We start from the raw sequence: 23,674 nt of genomic DNA, 5'->3' as shown, positions 1-23,674 counted from the left end.
GTGCCTTCTGCTCCCTTGCAGGCGGGCATCGGATTATCGCTGGGGCCAAGGTCTACGCGAAGATGGGGATCTTCGACCTCGCCCTTCGCTTTGACGTGTCAAATTTCAACTCTACTCATCAAGGTTCCTCGGAGCAGAGTCCGGCAGTCGTGGCTTCTATTTAACACATTTGCCGCGACACGCGAGAACTTTCTTCAAGCGGCCGCTTGCACGAAGACATCGTTTCTTGGGGACCCTTTCGGGAGTCTGGGACGAAGAAAATGCGATGAGATGCGCCGACGTCAAGTATCAGATACGACAACTCTTCGGGCATTTCGGCTGCGATTTGTGCCATGTGGCTCCAGGGCTGTCTTGTGTCTGCTGTCGTTCCGCATTTGTTAAACCGCGGTGGTCTGAAACGGGTGCCAAAAGCGGATTATGCGTCCCGGACGGGGGGACTTAGGTAAGATAACCGGAGGAGACTACCGTACACGATATGCGCGTGCATACGGGGTTTGTCTCCGTCCCGGGTTTCGGTGGACCTCGATAGATGAGATTTTTTCGTCCGTGATCGTGAGTTGTTTGGTTCGGCTTGCAGGTTTTCGCGTTGCAGGTTTGTGGGCTTTTTTATTTTTCTTCGTCACGAGAGAGGGTTTTTGTCGGCTTTTCAGGGGCTGCAAAAGGAGAACGCGGATCTGAAGAGGTATTACTTGATTTTGGCGAATTAGATGGATCGGGGATGGATTAAGGTATGAGATTGACTTGGACTTCGTGACGACTGTCCCGTCGTGATCGTTCCTTATGCCAAGGCTCAGCCTTTCGAGGCTGTGACTCTTCGCGTGACACACCACGAGACTGAGGCTTGCTATGCCGGGTTCTCTCCGAAGCCGATGCTCTGTTGCAGAGGGTCGACATGACCAAAGCTATGTTCTATAGTGAAGACACGCGGGCATAAAAAGATTAGCTAGTGTAGAGTAGACTATGCAACAGACGCGACTGTTGCTCTCGCCTGTCGCTGGATAGCTTAAGTACTCATATGCTACTGCTACTGACGAAGAGCGGCCTTGAAACTGTGAACTGCCTAGCTGGGGATTGGTTCATATCTTGGGACAGAATATCTGAGGAATATGTTCTGGGCACTGGAGATGACGAGAACCGGGATTCGGGAGAATTCCTCGGGGTACTCGGGTTCCTTTCCTGTAGCTGGGAAGGGTGGTTTGTCGAAGGACACGCAGGAATTGACACCCTCTGCGCATTGTACAATTTGTTCAATGTCCTCTCGCATCGGCTTGGTGTCCTTGGTGATGGATGAATGTATGTGTGATGTATATCTTATATCCGAGCTTTGCATGTTGGCTCATCGTATTATGCTCTCCTCTCGGGCTGACACTCTCCATCTAAGCCTGATGAAAGCTGTCCATAGTTGCTCACGTATCCTTGGAAACCCCGTGGAGCTGTGTCATCCTGGAAGGCACCTGGAGTCGGAGGTTTTATCCCATGTTTCGACGTCAGCCATGAATCCATCTGTATATAAGTGGAGGGGGAGGGCTTCTTCCATTCTCAGGACAAGCGGAATCAGGCGAGTCGTGAGACTTGACAATATGTTGGTGACCTCTTCTGTTTTCGAGACACCGTCATGAACAATGTCGGTGCGAGTTTTAATCACGTCTAATCACTGTGGCGTGATGTTCTCAACGCTGAACGTATTTCTTTTGGTGTCTATACTGAGTGGATACACCTCAAAGGGAGGAGATAACTAGTAGAGGCATTGGGACGCACGACTTTGGAGATTCGGTGGGGAGTTGCTAGATACTCTGAACTTACAGCTGGAGTCGGGAAGATGTCGAAGAAGATGAGGATTAGAACAAGCTATACTCTCCCGACACTGCCAGAGATCCAGCTGAGCTCGTCACTGGAGGATGGGAGATATCGCGTGAAGACGTGAGCTTTTATAACCACCCTGCGCTGCGTTCTGCGAGAGGTTGTGGGCTGTGTTCAGTAAAGCGGAGTGACGTGTCGCAGCACCAGGGGAGAGGACGTATGCACGGTTGGTGTTGGTATAAATTGAATGTGTATGAGCGAATCTCACGGAAAAACAGACGAGCGAACATAGTCCTCGCTCTGGATCGCCATTTATCTCATCCACGGTAGTAGCCCAACATGTCTTGAGGATCCCGTCAAAGTTGACGTCTCTCCTCAGGGCGATGAGGGAGAACACCCGAATTTTCTCATTTTTCATGTGCTTCTGTCTCTCAATGTCGCCTGTGTATTCGTACAGAATACATGAAAGATGACACTGATAGGATTGGCGATATGATACGTAGTACTGCTTGTGCCTATCGCGAAGATGTCGGCTGGGACTTGCTTGATTGAAATTGACTCGGCGCCGCGGCTCATGACATGTGCGGATGGATTCGATGCGCACAATAATGCCTCTCTCTATTCCTTTGAAGAGCTGTGTGTAGGTATTTATGTCTTGATCCTGTCCACTGCTTGTCACTGTTTCGTTCAATGGAAGACGAGAGATTGCCATGGAACACAGCCTAAAGTGCAGTGACTAGTTCGACAGGAAGCGTGTCTTTGCTGCTACCTTTAAAAGACTTCACCTCTGTCCTTCTCTCCATTTCCCAAACCGAAACCACTGTCTGGTACGATCGCCAGGGATACGCTTCTGCAAGCTCCGGATTAATGTGGTATCCAACCTGCCATCAAGTAGAGTACCGTAACATGGACTCGCGTGTGAGTCTACTTTCTATTGGACTTTCCTGCTTGAGTATCGCGATTCGTATATATTCTAGACGACGGTGCTGGCGGAAGGATGTGATGGGAATCGAATGAAGTGAGGATTCCGCGCATCGTCTGGTGCCAAGTTCGGGTTGAAGCCGATGATGCAGCCAAACTCTCTCAAAGATTCGGTCAGGCAATCGCCCGAACATCAACAGATACTGCGTCCATTGCTCCTGTTAACTTTGGTGTTGATGCTGCAGGAAGACCTCATTTCTGGACTTCATTATTCGTGTGACAATGAGATCAACGGCGATAGAACAAACATCGAAGGACTAACTCGGACGGCCCTAAATTAAAAGTAGGCACCTAAAGCGTGCTCAATCTGTACCTAAATTAAACCGCATGCTACAGTCATTAAGCAAGCCATTCCATGTCAGTCTTGTTTGAAAAATGCTTCTGCTCTATTCGACTTTTGCTGTAGCTTTTGTTTTCGAGAAGGTCGGTGGCGCGGCCAGAATTCCGGAGGAGGGCCCGCCGCTACTCCGTAGTTGCACCCGCTCCGTTCGGGAATGCGGTTCCGGGGTTACAAGGATACGGGAATCGGCACGCTTGCCGGGCGTTCCCGGTACACTAACCACACGGAGTATTCCGCAAGTTTACCTTTGCTTGCCAACCAGCCCTGCAACTATAAACCAGAACTCGGCCTCCGAAGGCTGTCGGACAATAGACAAAAGTCCCTCAGCACTGCTCCTGTCAGTGCTGCTTACTGTGGGGCCCGGGGCGCGGGACGCGGGACGCGGTGCGCGCCGCGGATCCCAATTCACTCCACACATGTGGAGGGGTAATCCACGATTTCACTGGTGAAGAAAGATTCCGGGAACGAATTCAATGAACGGGGGCTAAGCGTGTAGTAGTATTACTGCCCTACGGCGTGTATAGAACGGATGTTGAACTCTTGGATGTGGTAGTTAGTGAGCTCCTGGAGCAACTCCTCGGCAGCCTGATGAACAAACTGGTCGAGAGAACCAGCCTCAGCGGCATGCTCAAGCCAGACTTGGCCCTCGGGATCCCAAACCAACTCCAATTCCTCAGCCTTCTTGACAATCTCATACCGCTTTTGTACGCTTACACTGCCGGAGGATGACAGCGACGCGTCGGCTGCGGGGTCGGGTTGCGGGTCGTGGACAAGGTATACTTCCTTCACTAGCGGGCAAGGCTGGAAGAGCTCGGGCAGCGACCTCCACGCGGCATCCCGCTCTCGAAACAAAGTCTCCGGCACGGCGACTTTGTAGACTTCGCATTGCGTGCCGAACTGCCGATCCATTTGGTCCCAACCCAGTGTGAAGGGCAGCTCGAGCACCTCGTTCATGAATCCATCCCAGTCGTCAAGCGAGACGTACAAGGCGTCTTGTTCTGGATGGAAAGGACGCATGGGAACGGGGCCCCGTATGCGTTTGTCTTCGCCTTCGGACTCTCGCATCTCGAGGCCCTGCTTGGCCGCCCAGGCAACGACGACGTCGCGCGCCTCACTGTTGACCCATAGCAGGGGAATATTCAGCGGCGCGTCGCCGAGCATGCGATGGTTGAACTCGATTAACCAGTTGTTGTCTGCGTTGCTGGGGTCGTAGTTGTACTCGGATTCCGTCATTTGTCGAGGTTTCCAGCAGCCTGGCTTGTACGAGTAGAGTGCCGGCTTGATCTCGTCGGGCAGTGCATCTTCCCATATGTGGATACGCAACTCAGTCGGGAGGTCTTGAAAGAGAGTGAACCTAGCAGGGACTTTTGCGCGTGACTCTGTCGCCATGATTTTTGGGGGCTGTCAAGATGGTTCTTTTGTTGGAGGTGGATATGGAGAAGATGATGATGTGAACTTTAGCTGTACGGGAGGCAGGGACGTGAGGATTGCACTTATGTACCTCTGCCGAAGCCGAACAATCACCTAAAATGATGTCATGGGGATTAGACTGTGTACTTGTCTTACGACTGCCGCTCTGCCATTGTGGCCCCCAGCTGATTCTCGCTAAGCCTCTCGAGGAGGCTTAGCAAAGAGCTCTCCCACGCGTCGAATATTCCGATTGATAATGGATTGCAACTGCTCGCTCGCTGCTTCTCGCTGAGTATACCATTGAGCCAGGCTGGCAATCTCGGTGCCTGAGCATAGGATGCAGGCTGCAACAGTAAGGAGTCCACCTCGAATGGCAAGTCAGAAACAAAATGCGCAATGATCCACGATATACGACACGATGAATGCTTACACGTGTAAGCAATGGAGCCCGGCAGTCTCATACCGTCAGCAGTAAACAATGAGAAAAGACGATCTCGAGGCGCAGACGGCATTTCACGCCGTCAACTATGGACCGTAGGATGAGATATCACGACATTGTCATATTCTCAATAGTGATCTACAGACAAGACGGCGACATTGACTCGGCGTAAGCTGCAAATCAAGGGATGAGATGATCTCAGCTACTCGGAGGAGGACGACGAAGTCCCACCAAGGCTTCTTGCGCAGGTCATGTCCAGAGAACCGTGAGCTTCACCAAGTGAAGGCACGCATCAGAATAGGATAGTCTCCACAAGAGGAGGGAGAACAGGTATAAAGCAACGATTTCCAGACTCGAATTCAGACTTCTGATTCCAAGCTCAACAACACAATCTTCACAATCACAATCACAACAACATCTTCATTATCTCTCACAACAACACAAACTTCACTGTTCGTCCTATACAACCCAACTCCTTCTCTATGATCACAAGTCTGAACTAACTATCCGTTACAGCAGCCATCCCCCAAACAAACACAACATCCAAAATGCAGTTCAACCTCTTCGCCGTTGCCGCCCTCCTTGCCTGCGAGGCCTTCGCCTCCAAGATCACCTATGCCTGCCGCTACAATGGCAAGGACCTTCAGGGCAAGGACAAGGTGGTGACCGAGCAGAAGGCCGGCGGCACCATCCCCGACGACAAGGACGACGATGTCGTCAACGACATTGGAAAGTGGTCCAACAACGACTTCTCTGCTAAGAAGAACGCCCGCACCGGCATCGTCATCGTCACCAACACAAAGGTGGCCAAGAACAAGGCCGAAGCCACGGACCAGAACAACGAGGCTCAGCAGATCGTCAAGAAGCACACCTAAAGCAATGGCAAGGCGAGTTCAACGCATGTCACTATGTGAGTATCCCACTGTATCGATCGCGAACCAGAACCAGGTTGAGGTTCTCTGGTCGTGGCTGGCGGCATAAGGCTAATGATGCGAATTAGTGACAACCTTGCATTGAAAGAGCATCCCAGGGAGGATGGAATTAGTGTGTTTTGGTTATTGTTAGACTACTTCAGCACTTTCATTACTTTGATTCTTTCAACTCAAGCGACCTGGGTTATACCTAAGCAGAGGTGTACACCAAGTTAGCAATGGGGACTTTTTGTGGAAAGGGGGGTGTTGTACTTCTATTATGAAGACCTAGAATTTCTTACCATAGTCTGTCGTTCATAGTACTCATCAATAAAGGGGCAGATGACTGCCTCCCTGTTGTTGAAACCCTACTTATGGTTATGTTCTCCGCGATTATGGCTACAACCTCAACGTCTTCCTTGAGAATCGGCCCCATCGGAGCAACAAGTTGTGGATGAAGGGCTTTGAAGAACGAATAAGTCACGGCCGGACATTGACATCTGATTTCAGCAGACTAAAGTCTCAAGTTCCGTCAATCAACTAAAACATCGAGGGTTGCGCCTTACGTACCTGCACATATTCTCCTTGATGGCTGTATATATCAAGAGCTATTCGTTATTGAGACTCAGATTAACACAGACACTGATGATAGCTGATCCAGGTTGTACCATTACTGACGTAGAAGCAAGAAGTCCCCAATTTGCGACTCTGAACTGTGAGTTGGGTATAATGACACAACTATTCAAGCCGTAATCGGCCGCTTAAGACCCGTCAGCCCTTTCCCTCCTTGCTGTCTGGGTAGTATTTACTGGAGAGTATTATCCAAAAGTCATCCCGTGAGACACAGCTGTTATCAACCAACGCAAATGCATTTGCTGCACACACCGGCTGTCTAGTCCCTGGAAAGACACCCGCCAAGATCGTAACAAAAGGCCAGCTCATAAAGCAGCATTTTGCCGGTGCAACCACAACATAACTTTTCCGATGCAGAACATAACCTAAGTAGCAATGTATCAAGCACCGCTTGATAGGCCGTCGAAGAAGAATGCACGAAGTATCGAGACTCGTTGGATGAACCTGGATTGATCTTCAGATGTGCGCAATCACCACCCTTCATGAAACAGCGAGGATGTGCTGAATGACTGTGACTCTCGCCATATAAGAGAAACCACTCGAATCTTTGTGGCGAATCAGACAAGATCAGTGGTCTCCCCATACTCTTTGGAAGTGCCTTCCCAGCATTTCATACGCAAGTGCTACGTCAAAGATCGTCCCTGCGCCACGATTCGCTACGCCAGGAAACTGGCGTTTCGCCAAACCTACAGACAGCCCAAGAATACCCTTTCCCAGCTCCTGTACTTCTCATTGTCATATTTGGTTTATTTTGGACGTTATTACACCAACGTCCTGGGTATGTGTTGTCCTGCGAGCCAGTAAGGAAGTACACGTACAGGCGGTAGTGCTCCGAGCCCTTTTTCCCTGTACCAAGCAACTCAGGATAGATCGGGTGCGTCGGATACAATCCGCGTGAGTTCGACTGAGCTCCTGAAGAAGTCCAATGAGGACGCTTTATAGTCATGAATTCAGTACGGCAGTGCTTGTCCAAGACGCACAGAAAGACACTCATTTCAGGGAATAGCCGTAGGGAACGAAGCACCGCTAGTCCCTCTCATATCCCGCCCGCACACTCCCACCACCACGATGCGATGCCGTCCGCGATGCTATTTAAACCGCAAGTTGATCCATGATGAAAATCTGCACGAACATAGCTATCCAGGTCCAGTCTTCTAGCTCAACGCTGAAATCGAGCTGTACGCCTGGCACGAGGATTAACGCCGTCAAGTTACCTGCGCCCCAAATTGTTGATGTCTCAAGCTCTCCAACTTCCATGTTCTTCATCACCATCTCTGAAGTATCATAACTCTTATACCTTCACCATTGTGAAAGTTGAAAGTTTGTCTCAGAAAGCTGGACTGGCGTATAGCTCGGACAAGAACCCTCATGATAGCGGCTCCCACATCATTATCCCGTAGTGACAAAATAACCGAGCTCGAGAAACGCATCGCTGGCGGATTCCCGAGAACTGCCCTCAATGAAACCAATGGCGCTTCTAATTATACCCTGTTCGCTGGCTTACATAGACGAGGAAATCCCCGTCTAGATCCTTCCTGTTGGGACCCGTTCTGGCTAGTTGATGAATTTGACCCATGTTTAAGGCTCTCAAGAAGCCGTAAAGAGACATCGAAGCCAAATCGAAGGATACATGAGTGACTAGGCGGTCTCCAGATCTCTGAGGCTGCCGTGGGCGTTTCCCTGAATAGTCTCTGGCATCATCGCTGAAGCCTATTTGGTAGTAGCGCACAAGCAACGGAGCTGACTCTTTAGCACGCGCTAATGTCCTGGCCAGATCGAATTGACGATGAGTCTCGTGGTGTGGCATTGACATGTCAAATACGGACGCAGAGGAGACGCAGAGCTAGTGCCGAGCATAAAGTCTCTCCGTTCACGATTTGAACACATCTCCGTAGGAATCTTCTCAATCCTATTGAAGTCTTACTCTTTCTCAGAGAGGGGAGAACAGAAATTCGGACTAGGATATTAGAAAACCAAGTACAACCGCCAACTCCCGCTAACCACACACGAAGAATCACAAGGCCGCCCATCCCCGCCGCGTCCCATCATACGCTCCCCCCCTCGTCCGTCGAAACCCTTCTCTGTACACTACTCCTCAACTCCCCGCCCTTCCCATACACCTCCGCCAGCTCGAGGTCCTCCTGATACCTGCTCCTCGCCGGCGAGGATCCCCACCTGGACGACTCCCCGCACCCGCCGGCCTCGGACGACGACATGGCCGCGAACTTGTGCTTGACCACCACGCCGCTGCCCCCCGCGGACGTGCCCGACTGCGCCGTCGCCGTCGTCACGTTCGTGCTGTTCTTGTTGCTGCCGCTGCTGGAGGGGAAGACGAAGAGCCACCAGGTGCGCAGGATGGGCATGCAGAGGGCGAGGTTGCCGACGAGCATGGCGGTGCTGACTTCGCGCACGCACCAGAGGAACCAGACCGGGGCGGTGTTGTTCATGAAGACGGTTACTTTTGTGAGGATCGCTGCGAGCATCTGGAGGAATGCATGGTTAGGACCGTGTATTCTCGCGGTGGGAAAGGAGAACGTCGGTGGAGGAGCTAGACGGGGGACGAGGACTCACTGCGAAGATGCCCAAGCTGAAGAGGCAGACTAGCAAGATTTTCCTGAAGTGCGGTTAGAATCTTCGGAATGAGGAACGTCTTCGACCGCCGGAAACCCCGGCACTTACTTTCCAATTCTCATCTGCAACCTACTGATAAGAGCGACGGGTATTATCAGCAGAATGAGGTCGGTCGAGAGGTTCAACGTCAGTTGGATGACGTTGTAATGCGACCAAGTCAAGCATTCCACTGTGATACGGGAGAACTCGTTAGATCACTTCCAAACCACACCAGGTATCGTTCGCAAGTACTCACTGTTCTGCGGGATGAGAACGAGGTAATCCGAGAACGGCCGACACCACCCCCCGTATAAGACCACTAGGACCACAATGTATGCCAAGCCGATGTACGTGGAGACAATAATCCATATCCTGCGATGATGACCGAAGAGACTGTTGTATGCACGTTAGTCTTTTTGCCTCATATTCGTTTCGCGGGACCGGCCGACAGGACGGCGACGTACGTCAGTCGGATATACAGCAGTAGGAGGCAGCATTTATTGCCCCAGAGCGTCGTTTGCATCGACGTCTCGCCCAAGATGTTGAGAATTCCCAGCTTGCGGCCCACAACGAAATTGTCTTCGGGAGTGACGTTGTTGAGGTCGATGTCCGACATAAGTTCGAAGTATGTGAACAGGCATACGATGGCCGACGTATATGTTATCTGAAAAGTAACAATGAGGGTGTTGGTTAGCGGGACGGGCTTCGTTGCGATCGTCGGTTTCTCAGCCTGGCGGGCGAGAATAGACTGACTTACAGTTATGATTAACATCAAGAAATCGTCAAGCGGGATTTCCTTGACAAAGTTGCGCTTGCGAACGAGGTACTGTGATGTGCTTCAAGATAGGTCAGCGCTCTATCATCTGGATTCACGTCGGCGGGCTTCGCAAATACAATCTTAATACGACCGTCGTCATGGCCAGAAAGTACCACACCCAACACTCCGCGGTCATCTCGACTGGGTTTCCCATCGCGACTGTGAGACCTTTCCCGCCAAGTCAAAACCGAACATTCGTCGTATTCTCGATTCGATGATGCCGACGTCGATTGGAGACCTAGGGGATGTTGACGATTGTTGTTTATGCAAGGGCGTAATCGAATTCCATGCGGAGCTGATACTCGCGAAGGCGAGAGAGAAAAGTAAGCTATTCAAGAGGGGCTCGCAGAAGATTAAGAGTTTGAGACCGAACCCGGGCCGAACGATGAATAGATCTAGGCTCGATAGATTCGCGACCGCATGCGGCGGGTACTTGGTAGAGCATTGCGGGCGGCGGGCAACAAACCAAGAGATTGCTGCACAAAGGGTCCAGTGCCATGTTCGGAACCTTGAAGCCACACGCGCAAGAGTTCAGGGCGAAATGGAACAGCTGGAGCTACCCGCCCCCAACAGTCTGGTATGGACATGAGACATTGCTTACACAGATATGGAGACCCAGAGAGTTGGTTGAGGCTGACTTCAAACCTTCTGCCGGATGCGGAAGACTTCCATATCAGCTATCACCGCCGTGGCGTAAAGCCAGCTACCAAAACATCATTGAATCGGGGGAAGTAATTGTTCGCCGTCTTCTTCCCCCAGACTTAGCCTTGTTTTCCTCGTGTACAACAGTTCCTTGGTAACGACGAAAGGTCTTCGGTCAAAAGCCTTTACGCTACTCGACCGGGACGCGCACGCCGTTTGGCTGAGTCTATCAGTATGAGACTTTTGAGACAAACGGATCGTCGAGACAAGTCTTCCCAGAATTGTTCTCAGCCTCACCATCGGAGCCGCGCTTGCTCTCCGAAACCTAAAACCAGTGATATCCCGACCCCTACTACAACCAAAATGGCAAATGCTTGCCGCTACTCACCTCTTCGGAGTCCGTTTCGGAGGAGTGGGAGACGATTCTTCCGTTTCATACGAAAGCCTCACGCTGCAGATGTGACAAAAGCGAGCACCCTAAAAGCTGATATCGCGTGGCGATGGCGTTATCGTATTCGGGAGCGCAGCGCAACAATGGTCTATCGTCAACACTAGTTGACTGCCTCTCATCGCGTGTTTTCGGAAGCTCTTAATGGCAGTACAAAAAGAAAATTGGCCGTAATGATGAACTTGCATCTGGACTGTTTATGCGGCGCAAGAAGAATTTGAACTTGGATCCTTCTTCCCCGCAGCTTCCCGTTGTGCAGCGGCTGATGCATCCCACGCGGGGGTCAAGCGAGGGGCAGGAATGGCGGCACCCGTTACAAGTTGATGTTCTGAGCCGTAAAACCCCCATGAAAGCGCCCGCTCGGCCCGGCGAGGAAACGTTTGCTCTTGGGATAGATGGTCGTTGGTCAAGACAGGGAGTAGTGAAGGGTGTCGTGATTCGTTCGCATAGTTTTCTGACAAGATTGGATCGAGCCCCGTGGATTCGTATTGGCCCGCGGCAAGTTGTCAGCTGGACTTGCAGTGCCATGTGCAGGCATAAGACTCCTTTCTTACAGGCCAAAGTTGGCTGGTAGCGAATCGGTTGCCTTTACGGATGGTCAGTTCTTTGGTTTTGGGGCAGTGAGTGTGCATCCATAGGCTGACGTTGGAATCCTCGAGGCCAGGGAGAGAGGTTCCTGTGCAAAACGGATATGCATTGAGCCAATGTAAGGTCGCACCAGACAAGCTGTCGTGCGACGTGACTCCAACGCATAGCCCATTTGTCCGCAGACAGTGAAGCTGAGACGCTGGCTTCTAGAACTTCTCCAAACGGGCTGAAGCTTAGATTGGGTGACGAAAGAGGAGAGGTCGGTCGGCGACCAGCCATCGGCATGAGTTTCTCTTTGTGGTTTAGTTCGAGATGCATGCCATTGTTTGGGCTCGAGCTGGGAATGCAGCCGCACTGGACTGTCATTGACGCTGCCGAGATTCGGTCGTTTCTTTTCCTGCTGCGTGAAAGACGGACCTGAACTGCAGTTCTTTGGCTGTCGAAGATCGGCACTGCTTGTCTGCGACCAAGGCCAACCGGATGAAGATGACGTCTAACGGTTGATCGAGTGGAGGTAGATGACGGATGAGTGCTGCAGGGAATGCCTGCCAGATTCCTGAGATGGCACTGGTCTCACCAAGAGAAACAAAAAGTCCACAAAGCCAAGAAATTGGAAGTAAGAAGAGGTCAATAGAAAAACAGACATGCAGAAATCATGACATAATTTGAGCATCTTTGGAGGAGTCGTGGTAAGGTAGGTAGTCGAGGACGATGGCAATGGGAGTTCGGACCATCTGCAGCGGCAAGCTTTCCTTCCCACCCACCTCAGCTTGAAGCACGCACCACACCTTCCTCACGGTTCACCTCGAGCTCGAGGCTATTAGTTACGTACCCTCGCTTGAAGGTGCACAGACGGGAAGGCAGGTGCTCTGGAACCCCCGCCATGCGACCCCCCACGGCCAACGACCAAAAACGTGAAGGAGGCATGTGGTTCTAGAACAGTGTTACATAAGGTCATTGCACAGGAAAGTCAAGTCCGCGGAAGAAGTCGGAACAGCAAGGCGACTGCGATATGCGACTGCTTCAACCTCATTTTCAACTCAGAGTCTCACGGCTTCACCGACCATTCGGTCACCTATTCCGAGACGTCATAAAGGCCCGACATGCCCTCAGTTTCCAAATGAAGCGAAGACGAAGACACAACAAAATCCCGAGAGAGGGGTCACACCGGCGATCGTGACTTCCGGCGCCCGAAGCCCAAGGCCAGTTCCCTGCCGGATTAGGGCTCATAGACTCACGACGTTGGATTTTGAGACGCAAATACCGACGGTATTAATTAGCTTCAACTCTGCTCCGTAAAACGCCGTTACATTCATCAACGAGTCTCCCTCTTCGGTATCCATTCTCCTACATGACATGCGGCGGTGCAGCCCCCCGATTCCGCGCCAGGGTATTGAATCTCACATCTCACTGTTAGGGAGTATTCGTACGGGTGGCCAAGTCGGATGACACCCCGACTCGAGGCCAGTGGACATGACTCCGCCGGCCGGGACGGAATGTGGTGACCGCCCAGCGACTTGGGCGCAACCCGCCCTCTTGACAGGTCGGCTTGGCTTTCCTCTTTTCTCCTTCGTGATGCCGTCGGTAGGAAACAAGCGGGAATCCGTCCGCCGACGTTGGAAAAGGCGGCTGGGAGACCGCCGCGTCACATAATACCATCTGGGACCAGTCAAGCTCAGGTTGCTACCTATCCGTAAGGTACTTACGAGAGATGCGTGGCGTGGCGGCGGCGCCGTTGCCGATAGGGTATTGCGGCCCACTAAATCTGATCTGTGTTGGCTAGAGTCCTCTGGTGATCGGAGCACCAGCCCAAGAAAGACATCGTGTGAGAAAATTTCTCTCTTATTGACTCTCCGCTCTTGTGACGGGGGACTCGTGGCTTTGGAACCAGTTGCGATGCGCTGGGTTACCTCAACAACTGTCCATCGCTGTCTGCTGTTTCCCCGATAATCCCTCCGAAGAGGGGCCAAGAGGAGATACAAAACCAGGAGGTTTTTGTCCCGTGAAAGGACTCTGGGGAGATGGGACGCAAAGCACTGAGTCAGGAACTCAGGGTCGTCTTGAGCCCGCACAGACTGGACCCTTCATCGTCGGGCAGGCAAGATGCAACTTTGCCTTAGTCAAGCCATTTACATCGGAATCTATTGGTGTTTCCCAGCTGATATCCCGTATTCCAGCTCGTCTGCGGGTTGAGATGATGTGTCTTGCCTCGCCTTGCACATTCCGAGTTGCGACTGACAACGACGGATATTTCCCAGGTTGGAAGATACCTAGGGTCGGACATGAAACCTCGTTAGGCAGTTGTTTCGTATTCCAAGAAGGGCCAAATGGGGCACAGGAGTAATAGAAAGTGAGATCCGAGACTTGGAGATGAGAGATGAGAACGAAATGGCCGTCAGGCTCTCTGGAGAGTCTTTCCAGATTTCACTCTTTACGGCTAACTGGTACCATCCGCACACCGATACCCGTCCACGTCCCGGTTCCAAATGTAATATTCTCTCGGTTTCCGATTGTCGGTCGGCAGCAGTTGCTGCAAGAAATATTTCCAGACCGGGAGTTCCTTGAGAGGTGAGGTGTGCTGGGTTCGGTCCATTTCCATCAAGTTAGCGGCATCCTTGCAGGAACCAAAGCTTGGATCCGCCGACATGCGCCAAAAAAAATGTGTCTACGGAGGGGAGCTGACCAGTCGCCGGCCTCGAATGCCAGTGCAACTTAAGCACCCCATCCAGGCTGTCCACCTCCATCCTTCTCTGGGGTGGTCCCCCCACCATTATCAGCTGCTCCCGTCGTTCGCTGCCGCTGCCTCTGTCTCCTCCATCCTTTCTGCCAGCCTCTCTCCACCAAGAGAGGCAGGTTTTCCTGTTACCACCACCTTTCTCCTGCTTCAATCATCGCCTGTTCAATTTTCCAGTCGACCTCGTTGCTTCGCAGCCAGCGCGAGAGATCTTGTCTCTCACCGAGCATCTCCGGCGCGAGGCATTGCGCTTCTTATCAAGTTTTCTGAACCGCGACCAAATCTCTCGTCCCCACGCAATCCCGACACTACGTTGCCTACCTACCTTTACGACGCCTTTGCGCAATCTGCCGACCACCGCCGACCGATTTAAACCCGCAAACATTATCAGTGGCTGTCGTCACCAAACTACTATTTCGACAATCTACACCACTCGAACTGGAGCAAGCGAAGAAAAGTTGACAGGAAGAGCTCGGCGCATTGGTATTTTTTGTCAGAGTTGGAGATCGAAACCGAATTAGCGGCTCGGAATATCAACGTTGCCATGATGGACGCCGCTTCCTGGAACCCCCAAGACCCGGCCTTGGCCCCCGGCCACGATGACGAATTTCAACAATTTTTGAACATGGGGGGTATGGGAAACATGAGCGACTCAATGACTTTCGACTTCAACGATTACCAGGCGGGAAATGGCTCCAGCATAATGCAGTCTGGGCGCGACCAACTCGACACACAGATGGGAGGAACCGACGCCAACATGGTCATGGGAGACGCCAATTCTGCCATGCAGCAGCACCTCATTAACATGACGACCGCGACAGCGCACCCCGCTATCCCTACCCAAATGATCCCTCCGCCTACGCCAACGGACGCCATCACTGAGATCGACGCTCAGATCCAATATCTGCAGCAGCAGCGTATGCAGCAGCAGCATCGACAGATTCATGAACAACATGTGTACTACGCGAACCAGTCTCATGCTGTCCCACCAACCCCGCAAAGTCTTGAGATGCCTCCCGCCAGCAACCAGTTCTACCCCGACCAGCGCCAAACACCCATGTTTGACAGCCGTTACCAGCGGATGAAGGAACAGCAAGATGTGAGACTCGTCTTTTCACACTTCTCGAAGCATAGCGCTGACCTTTGCAGATGGCCTTCACCCCGTTAGTATCGCCTGCAGTAACTCCCTTGGATCCCCATTTCCAGATGGAGGCCGGCGGTTTCGGCGTTCCAAGCACATACTTCAGCCCTCTCACCTCCCCAGCTCTTCATGCCCAAAGTGATCAGGGCGGGCTCTTATACGACAGGCGTTCGTCCCTTTCGGCACACAACTCACCAGCCGAGATGGAAGTTGAGACGAACACGGCGAACGTGCAGCCAGTGCTCGATTTGGCCAAGAAGGCTCGCAAGACCAATGCTTTCAGGGCTAAGGCAAAAGCCAATGTCCGACAGTCGCCCATCTCAAAACCCCAACGCAAGAAGGCGGGCCCTACACCGAAGATGGTGTCGCAGGCCCTTACCGAGATGCAAGAAGTGAACGAGGATGGTCTGGATCAGATGCTACCTTCCACTGCCTTGCCGGGCCCTATGAGCAGTGAAGAGTCCGAAAACGCATCCGTATCGCCCGAGAATCTGTCGGACATGCCGCCACCACCCATCCCCCAGAAGCAGTCGAGCAAATCTCCCTTCATCCAACCTCAACCCCAGCCCCAGCCGCACCCGGCGATACCAGCTCACATCCAAGGGAAGCCGTCGCCTGCTACACCAGCCTCCCTTATGAAGCTTCCGGCATCAAGTGCGAATAACTCGACATCATCAAATCCACAGGACCTGGGGCCTTCGGAACACATCGAATCCTTCGAACTCCCCGAATCTGTCAACTTCAACCCAAGGCCGCAACCCCCACGTATTGACACGGCAACTCCGACTCAATCGCCATCAGATCCTGGCTCGGCGAGGGCAGCATCTTTCCAGCCGCTGCCTTCTCCTGTCTTCGCAAAGCCGACTGCTGCGGCTTCGGCCAGCGCAAGCCCCAATCTGGCCCCGGGATCGACGGGCCCCTCTGCGAGAAAAACGCCGTTGCTGATGGCTAGGGGTAGCAAGAGCAAAAGGGGAAGTGTGAGTTCCGTCCACGTCTCACCCGCTTTGCGACCCAGGATATCGCCCAGCATCAAGCCTCTTCTGCCTGGAACACCCGGTATGTCTGCGGAGGACACGGCATCGCGTTTGCTGGCATCCAAATCCAACTACCAGAACATTCTGGAAGGAAACACCGTCCCTGGTGTCCATTACCCGAGCGAGCTGTCGACGAACCTGACGTCGAAGCGTACGTCCCACAAGATTGCGGAACAAGGCCGACGAAACCGCATCAACTCGGCGTTGCAGGAAATCGCCACTTTGCTACCTCAACCTGTCAAGGACTCCAAGAACAGTGGCGAGAGCGACAGCGCAGATAAGAAGGATAAGGACAAGGACAAGTCGGGAGCCACACCAAACAGCAAGGCCAGCACCGTCGAGCTGGCTATTGAGTACATCAAACAGCTCCAGCAGGAAGTTGCCGAAGCCAACAAGAGGGCAGAAGAGGCAGAGAAGAAACTGGAACTGAAGGAGAAGTCCGCAGTCCAGGAGCCGGCGGAACAAAAAGAAAGAACAATGGGTTAATGTGTGGGTGCATGACGGATGGCTTGCGGCCTCCGTGTCAGCGGAGAGGCATGATATACGAGGTAATCTAGGAGCATAGAGGGTCGGTCATTTGGATTTGTATAATTCGCAGGCGGCACAATTGGTGTTTTCGCAGTCATGAAGATGGCATATACCAAGGCGAAAACAGGCGTGATTGGGTCAGCGCTGTTGTTCTAGAGCCTAGGTATAGGTTAGGGCGTAGCATACGCTATCGACATCCGGTGATCATGGACTATGCTCCAGGCGTCACGAAACTCGACACACGCAAAGTGTGACTGTAAATTCAGGGTATCACAAATGTAAAATAATCATGATGCGTCGTCCCTGTTCCCGTCCGTCGCACGTGTAGGCTTTCCTGTCCATTCTATCCCCGCCCTTTGGTGTGATCCGACATCCGAAACCGAAACCAAGACCAGCCCAGCCCAGCCTTTCCCTAAACTCCGCGTGACACAAGACTTATTGCCCGTCTTCCTTGTTGTGTTCCAGAACGTCGACGTCCAGCTCCTCCATGACCTCCACCACCAGGTTCAGGCTCTCCATCAGGCCGTTGACGGAGACGCGCAGCATGCGGTTCGTGGTGGCCTTGTACTGGACCCGGAGGATCGCGGAGGCGTCGCCGGCGGTCTCCTCGACGGAGAACGTGCGCCTGACGAGCGGCGACAGCTCCTTATCGACGGCGAGGGCGCGGTGGGCTACGGAGGCCAGGCGCGGGGTAGGGAACGGGACGTCGATGGTTCTGAGAGGGGGGCTTCGGTCTTAGCGTGGGGAGTTCTTTTCTTCTTTATCTGTTTGCTTTTTTTTCTCCGCGGCGCAAATGACACAATGCATGCGGCGGGACGGGCAAACTTACAACGAGCATGGGAATTCGTCGTCAATCGCGTTGTTGTCCATGGCTGCGGTTGTTGGATCGGGCACGTTGTCGGGGGTGCGCAAAAAAAGTTGGAGGGGTCTGGAATGGAGAAGGTTTGGACGGTTCGGATTTGATGCTCCGTATGTCATTGGAGCGGCGTCGCAAAAAGGGTGACCCGCAGACAGCAACGACCTGCAGCTACGGATCGTCCAGTAGTGTAGCTACAATGGAACTTCCTTCTAGATGGATCAGACAACTCATATAGCCCCGCCATTCCACTGTCTTGTTTCCATGGCGGTATTAGACCATGTAGCACCCGACAGCACATGCGCACAGGATCATGGCTTGGACTGGGTGTCTTGAGCAAGCTGAGAGTGCCTTGGCAGATTATCTTGACTGTGTCGTGTGTACGGATACTTGGAGATGTGGACGGCGTGGGGTTGCCCTGGCGGCTGCTAGACTGATGACTCAAAGCGGAGAAGGAAAAGAGGGATGCGGTTGATTTGTTTTGATGTGAGAGCACGGGAGTTCAAGACGTCCTTCGTGGGCGACGGACAGTGGTCAATCAGCCGTCAAAAGGGAGCCGGGGACTGGTTCGGGTCTAGAGCGCAGTCTGAGGCCCCCAGAAAGCCGGGAAAAGTGGTGTCCAAGTTCTGTCAAAAAGGCAAGGTGCACAGCAGTCGGCTGCATGGAAGGGCGGGAACTGGACAGTGTGGAAGGGGCGGGTGCGGTTGCCTGAGGCGCTGAACGACGTCGAACGATTCGTCAGGAGGCGGCCGTGGTGGTCGCTGGTCAGTGCTTCCCCTGGCAGGTTGTCTTGACAACGGTTGGCAGCCCCGGCAGCCCAGCGACCAAGCAAGCTAAGCTAAGGCACTGCGGCGCAACAACACTCAACCCTTGCTGTTTTGGGTCGTATGCCCCATATTGACCGCTCCTGGGAAAATAACAACCAAACCCATACAAAAACACCGTCGTCACTCGCTCTCGTGCTTGGAAATACCTTCCTTTTACCCATCTCCGATCTCTCTCCTGTTTGCCATATCCGACGCCTGTTGGAACACTCCGGTTGTGCACTGCGTTCGCTTTGCTTTTTTCCGAGTGCAATTCTCTCTTCCGGCCTGGCAGCTACATTCATCCTCACGCCCAAACCTACGGTAGACTACAGATCTTGTTGTTGTTATTGTTTCAGAGGGCCGATTCCAACATTCCTCTCGTCCGTACACACGAACCAACACAGCACGCACACATTCATACCTGCGTCGCCTCCTTCCCCTTGCGCGCATACTTTGCATACAAAGAGTAGCCTCATCGCTGGATAATTCGGCACCTGCCTTATCCTTCCCGAACCAGGCCGTCTATCTACACCTTGCGCAAGAGCAACCATCGCATCCACATACATTCGGAGGAAACAGAGTCACGAGGACAAATGGCGCCTTCTTCCAAGAGCCCAAACATGGGCCAGGTTATCGAGTATATCCCAGGTAAGCTTCATCCCCCGTTCCCCGACATCAATGCCTCATCTGCATCATCATCGCCATCATGTCGCATCATTATCCTGCGCAGAGCCGGTCGCCCAGGTCATCGCGCAGCAGTGATCTGAGCGCGAACGCCTCTATTGCGAGCTCGGCTTCGCAGCAGATACATCCCTACTTTTACTGCGCTTACTTCCCGATCACGTTTCTGACAATCATCCCAGACCGGCTATACCTAGCTGCCTACATCCACCCTCCCACGGCCGAGACCATCTTCCCCTACGGCGAACCCGTTCAGACCTCCCCTAGAAAGCGATCGCAGAGAGCCGCCGAAGGCCCTACACCTGTGCAGAACGCCGCCCGTCTCACGCCCCACTACTTCTCCGTCGACGACACTCTCCTGTACAATGCCTTCCACCACGACTTCGGCCCGCTGCACATCGGTCACCTGTACCGCTTCGCCCTGCAGTTCCACGATGTGCTCGGTGCCAAGGAGAACAAGGATCGCCCGATTGTCTTCTGGAGCAGAGCCGACCCCAGAAGTGAGTAGCAGCGTTGTCCAGTTGTGAGATCCATCCGCTAACCGTCGCCTAGGTCGCGCCAACGCTGCTTGCATGCTCGCCTGCTACATGGTCTTGATCCAGAACTGGCCCCCTCACTTGGCCCTTGCCCCCATCGCTCAAGTCGACCCCCCTCTGATGCCCTTCCGTGACGCTGGATACAGTCAGGCCGACTACGGCATCACCGTTCAGGACGTCGTTTACGGTGTGTGGAAGGCCAAGGAGGAGGGCTGCTGCGCTCTGGACAACTTTGATCTCGATGAGTACGAGAAGTACGAGAGAGTCGAGCACGGAGACTTCAACTGGATCACACCACACTTCCTCGCCTTTGCCTCACCACAGCACACTCCCGTTGCTAAGGTCATCGAGGGCACCGAAGAATGGGACGCGCTTCCCAAGTCTATGGGACAGTTGGATGCGAACAAGACGCTGCCCCAGCCCTTCAAGAACGTTCTGAAGCACTTCACCGAGCGCAACATTGGCCTTGTTGTCCGTCTCAACTCACCGCTCTACTCCCCCTCATTCTTCGAATCCATGGGCATTTCCCACCTCGACATGATTTTCGATGACGGTACCTGCCCGCCTCTCTCGACCGTCCGCAAGTTCATCAGGTTAGCGCACGAGACCATCACAGTCAAGAAGAAGGGCATTGCCGTTCACTGCAAGGCTGGTCTCGGAAGAACTGGCTGCCTCATTGGCGCGTACCTCATCTACCGCCACGGCTTCACTGCCAACGAGATCATTGCCTTTATGCGTTTCATGCGCCCCGGCATGGTCGTCGGTCCTCAACAGCACTGGCTGCACATCAACCAGGGTGTCTTCCGCGAGTGGTGGATTGAGGAGCGCATTGAGCGCAAGCTCCGAAAGGAGATGGCTGCCAATGCCGTTGCCCCTAGCACCCCCATCCGCGCCATGCAGAAGACCTCCCTTCGCAACGGCCAGGCCTCGACACCGCCTCACCGCAGCACATCAAACCGGACGCCTTTGAGCGAAGTCGACCAGGACCGCAATAACATTGGGGTCCAGGAAGATTACCTCCCTGCGCCAACACCGGGTCAGCCAAGAAAGACCAACAGGGCGGACCGCCATCATCCCTACCAACGGGCTCCTTCATACCACGCAACATTGGAAGAAGAAGGCGCTGTCCACCAGGAAACCGAGGTTATTTCTGTGCACAAGCAGTCGCGCGGGCCCAACGAATCCGATGAGGAATGGGATATCAGGATGCGCACGCATAGGAAGACTTCGCAATCGCCTACTCGCAGTGAAAAGCGGTCAGTTAGTCACTCCGCCGCAACTGTGTATCAGACATACATCGACAACGACGCTAGCAACGATGCGGAGAACATCGGAACGCAACGTGTCAAGCAGGTCGACCGTGATCGCGTTAGCAGCGCATCGGGTGTTCTCACCAAGGTTCGTGGCAGTAAGCGATCGGGCGATTCACCTCTCAGGACCAAGGACGGAGTACGGAAAACCAGCGGTCGCGTTGGCAGTGTCGGCAACTCAGCCATGTCCGCGACAGCATCCTCGACAGCACGGAAGGTTTCGGGGGCGTAGGAAACCCCTAGACCCCGTCGCATACGTCCTGGAATCTACTCCCCGGACCGTTAGGTGCTCGCCGATAGCTTACTAACCACTTATGATGATGATGATCACGACCGGTCCATGTTGATCTGCATGAATTGGCGTTGGGTTCTGGCAACCTTGGAGATTGCGGCAAAGGAAACTGGTGTTGAATGGGTGGAATCCGGCTTTGGCTGGTACGATGTCTACGACACTGCGAAATGATGATGACGATGATGAGGGTTACTTCGGCGCACCTCTTCGAAGGCTTCTGCATCTTCTCTCTCTCCTGCCTGGGCATGAAGTGCACATATACCTGGGCTGGCACAGCCAGCCGGTTCAAACTGCTTGGAGGGTTTCTCACACGGCGTTCTGGGGCATTACGGTGTGGAGTATTGTAATTGTATTTAATCATTGCTTGGTTGCTGTTTTCGAACATTTTTTGGTCGTTACGTGCGCATGGGCTAGAAGCAGAAGGGGGGTTCGGGTTGAGGGCAGTGGCAGTGGGCATGCCTTTCTTCCCTGGAGATGTTGTCAGCATCGTCGTTAGATGAAGAACGCACATGATGTATGAGCTTTGCCCTCTTGATTTTCCGCAGCAATACAAAAAGTACGCACACTTGATTTGCCTTGCAGTCTTTGGTGATGTGATCTTTGCCTGTGGACATGAGTGAGGCATACACCTGGTGCTTGTCGCCATGCTTCGCGAGTGCGTGATTCTTCATAGAGCTTGGACACACTGACGACGTACCATCACGTTCATGGCGCATGTAGTATCCAGCCCGTTTCTAGCGACACCAGCACCCGGAAGTTCAGTGCTGTGATGTATATATATATATGGGCTTATGGGCGTCTCTTGCCATTCGCAAAGCAACATCATTCCTTTCGGAAATCAATGCGACGTTGACATCGAAAGTCCTCAGGCTCTAGTTTACTTCTGCACAACCCAAGTACATCAGCCGGGACGAGGTAGACTTCTGGCTCGAGAGGCTGTGTAGTTTGAGGATATTCGGAGGGGCTGGATATACCAGGAACGGCGACGGAGAGAGATGATGGTTATTGAACGCCAGGCGCAATTTGCTTTGCTTCGACGCCGTGTCGAGTACAATCGCGTAGCTGGGCAAGGTGAACTCGTGCAAGCCTCGCAGCTCCCACACAGTCACTAGCCGAAGACTGCGAGTTGATCCAATGGTTTAATTGTTTCCGTCATTCCCCGGACATTGCGTCCTTAAGTTGCTTATATACGTGCAACTGTTGATGATAGCATCGACCGATAGAGCCGTCCTGGCGTGTGTGAGGAGGTCGGGGGGAGACGCGGCGTCTGGGTTGTCTGTGTTGCAGCGCTGGTATAAAAGTATACCTGCAGATCAAATGCATTGGTTCTCGAGCACGGCAGATACGGCAAGTTCAATCCTTGTCTGGTTCCCAACAGTTCGATGGTATTGTGTGCGTCGTGCTGTTCGGGGTTTAGCATTTTAGGTTGGGCAGATGTCCCTCTTCCGCGGTCTTGCTGGTGCGGACGACTGGAAGATTCGTTGTTATTTTGCTGAATACTTGAGGATTGGGAGAGTTGATGGGGGATGAGAGATGAGAGATAGATGTTGGTTTCGAGTGTTGAATCACTGGGACTGGGCTGTCTTCTGCCTACTTGAGTATGGAGAAAGCCACGAGATAACACTGAGAGACGAGCAGCAACAAGTGGATTCGTCACACCCTACCGACGGTGGTGTGACACTTCATGAGCAGAACTGGTCCTCTTTATATACCCTGACACGAGGGTGGCTGCTAGGTGAGCGTGCATGCTCCTTGATATTCAGTATGGCGCCAGAAACTAATGTGTATCATCTCGCGAGTCTGCACTTCTGCGGAATTAGGAATAGCTGCTGTGTTGTTGGGACATGGCACAAGTCCTCATCCTCCCAGCAATCAGTGATTCGACAGTTCGGGCTGAGTTCAAGTCGGAATCCTTGGGGGAAGAACATGCTCGGGGCCTGGAGGCTGTTGTGGTGAACTTTTGCAGAAGCTTCGAGGATAGCGGAGCTACTATGAATCGACATGGTTCCCGACGTCCTTTCGAGGTCTGTCTACAAGGATTCGGTCGTAGAGAAACTTGTGATGCAAAAACTGATCCGTTATTGGCCGACTCGTCCTTGAAGGTGGACTCAACCCTAGCGTTTTGCGCCGACGTCCG

General features: G+C 53.0%; 6 protein-coding genes across 6 annotated transcripts; 3 read left to right on the top strand and 3 right to left on the bottom strand.

Annotated features, from left to right (window-relative positions):
* Window positions 1-3,622: 3,622 nt before the first annotated feature.
* Window positions 3,623-4,510, bottom strand: CkaCkLH20_03295 (uncharacterized protein; the record flags this gene model as incomplete). The annotated part of the gene is made up of 1 exon (XM_038886014.1): window positions 3,623-4,510. The coding sequence occupies one exon, from the start codon at window positions 4,508-4,510 to the stop codon at window positions 3,623-3,625; it is 888 nt and encodes a 295-aa protein (XP_038748523.1).
* A 1,008-nt stretch (window positions 4,511-5,518) lies between these two features.
* On the top strand, window positions 5,519-5,845 carry CkaCkLH20_03294 (uncharacterized protein; the record flags this gene model as incomplete). The annotated part of the gene is made up of 1 exon (XM_038886013.1): window positions 5,519-5,845. One exon carries the CDS (start codon window positions 5,519-5,521, stop codon window positions 5,843-5,845), a length of 327 nt encoding a protein of 108 aa, XP_038748522.1.
* Window positions 5,846-8,559: 2,714 nt separating this feature from the next.
* On the bottom strand, window positions 8,560-10,095 carry CkaCkLH20_03293 (UbiD family decarboxylase; the record flags this gene model as incomplete). Its single annotated transcript, XM_038886012.1, has 7 exons — window positions 8,560-8,997; window positions 9,086-9,128; window positions 9,194-9,314; window positions 9,381-9,517; window positions 9,589-9,827; window positions 9,882-9,960; window positions 10,019-10,095. 7 exons carry the CDS (start codon window positions 10,093-10,095, stop codon window positions 8,560-8,562), a joined length of 1,134 nt encoding a protein of 377 aa, XP_038748521.1.
* A 4,805-nt stretch (window positions 10,096-14,900) lies between these two features.
* Window positions 14,901-17,014, top strand: CkaCkLH20_03292 (helix-loop-helix DNA-binding domain-containing protein; the record flags this gene model as incomplete). Its single annotated transcript, XM_038886011.1, has 2 exons — window positions 14,901-15,452; window positions 15,503-17,014. 2 exons carry the CDS (start codon window positions 14,901-14,903, stop codon window positions 17,012-17,014), a joined length of 2,064 nt encoding a protein of 687 aa, XP_038748520.1.
* A 477-nt stretch (window positions 17,015-17,491) lies between these two features.
* On the bottom strand, window positions 17,492-17,926 carry CkaCkLH20_03291 (transcription factor pcc1; the record flags this gene model as incomplete). The annotated part of the gene is made up of 2 exons (XM_038886010.1): window positions 17,492-17,771; window positions 17,886-17,926. The coding sequence occupies 2 exons, from the start codon at window positions 17,924-17,926 to the stop codon at window positions 17,492-17,494; spliced, it is 321 nt and encodes a 106-aa protein (XP_038748519.1).
* A 1,385-nt stretch (window positions 17,927-19,311) lies between these two features.
* On the top strand, window positions 19,312-21,477 carry CkaCkLH20_03290 (dual specificity phosphatase; the record flags this gene model as incomplete). Its single annotated transcript, XM_038886009.1, has 3 exons — window positions 19,312-19,366; window positions 19,582-19,899; window positions 19,952-21,477. The coding sequence occupies 3 exons, from the start codon at window positions 19,312-19,314 to the stop codon at window positions 21,475-21,477; spliced, it is 1,899 nt and encodes a 632-aa protein (XP_038748518.1).
* Window positions 21,478-23,674: the final 2,197 nt, after the last annotated feature.

The sequence above is a fragment of the Colletotrichum karsti genome, assembly GCF_011947395.1.
Source record: "Colletotrichum karsti strain CkLH20 chromosome Unknown Scaffold8, whole genome shotgun sequence".
NCBI classification, from domain to species: domain Eukaryota; kingdom Fungi; phylum Ascomycota; class Sordariomycetes; order Glomerellales; family Glomerellaceae; genus Colletotrichum; species Colletotrichum karsti.
Note: the sequence above shows the minus strand (reverse complement) of the source record. Positions and strands in the feature narration are given on the sequence as shown.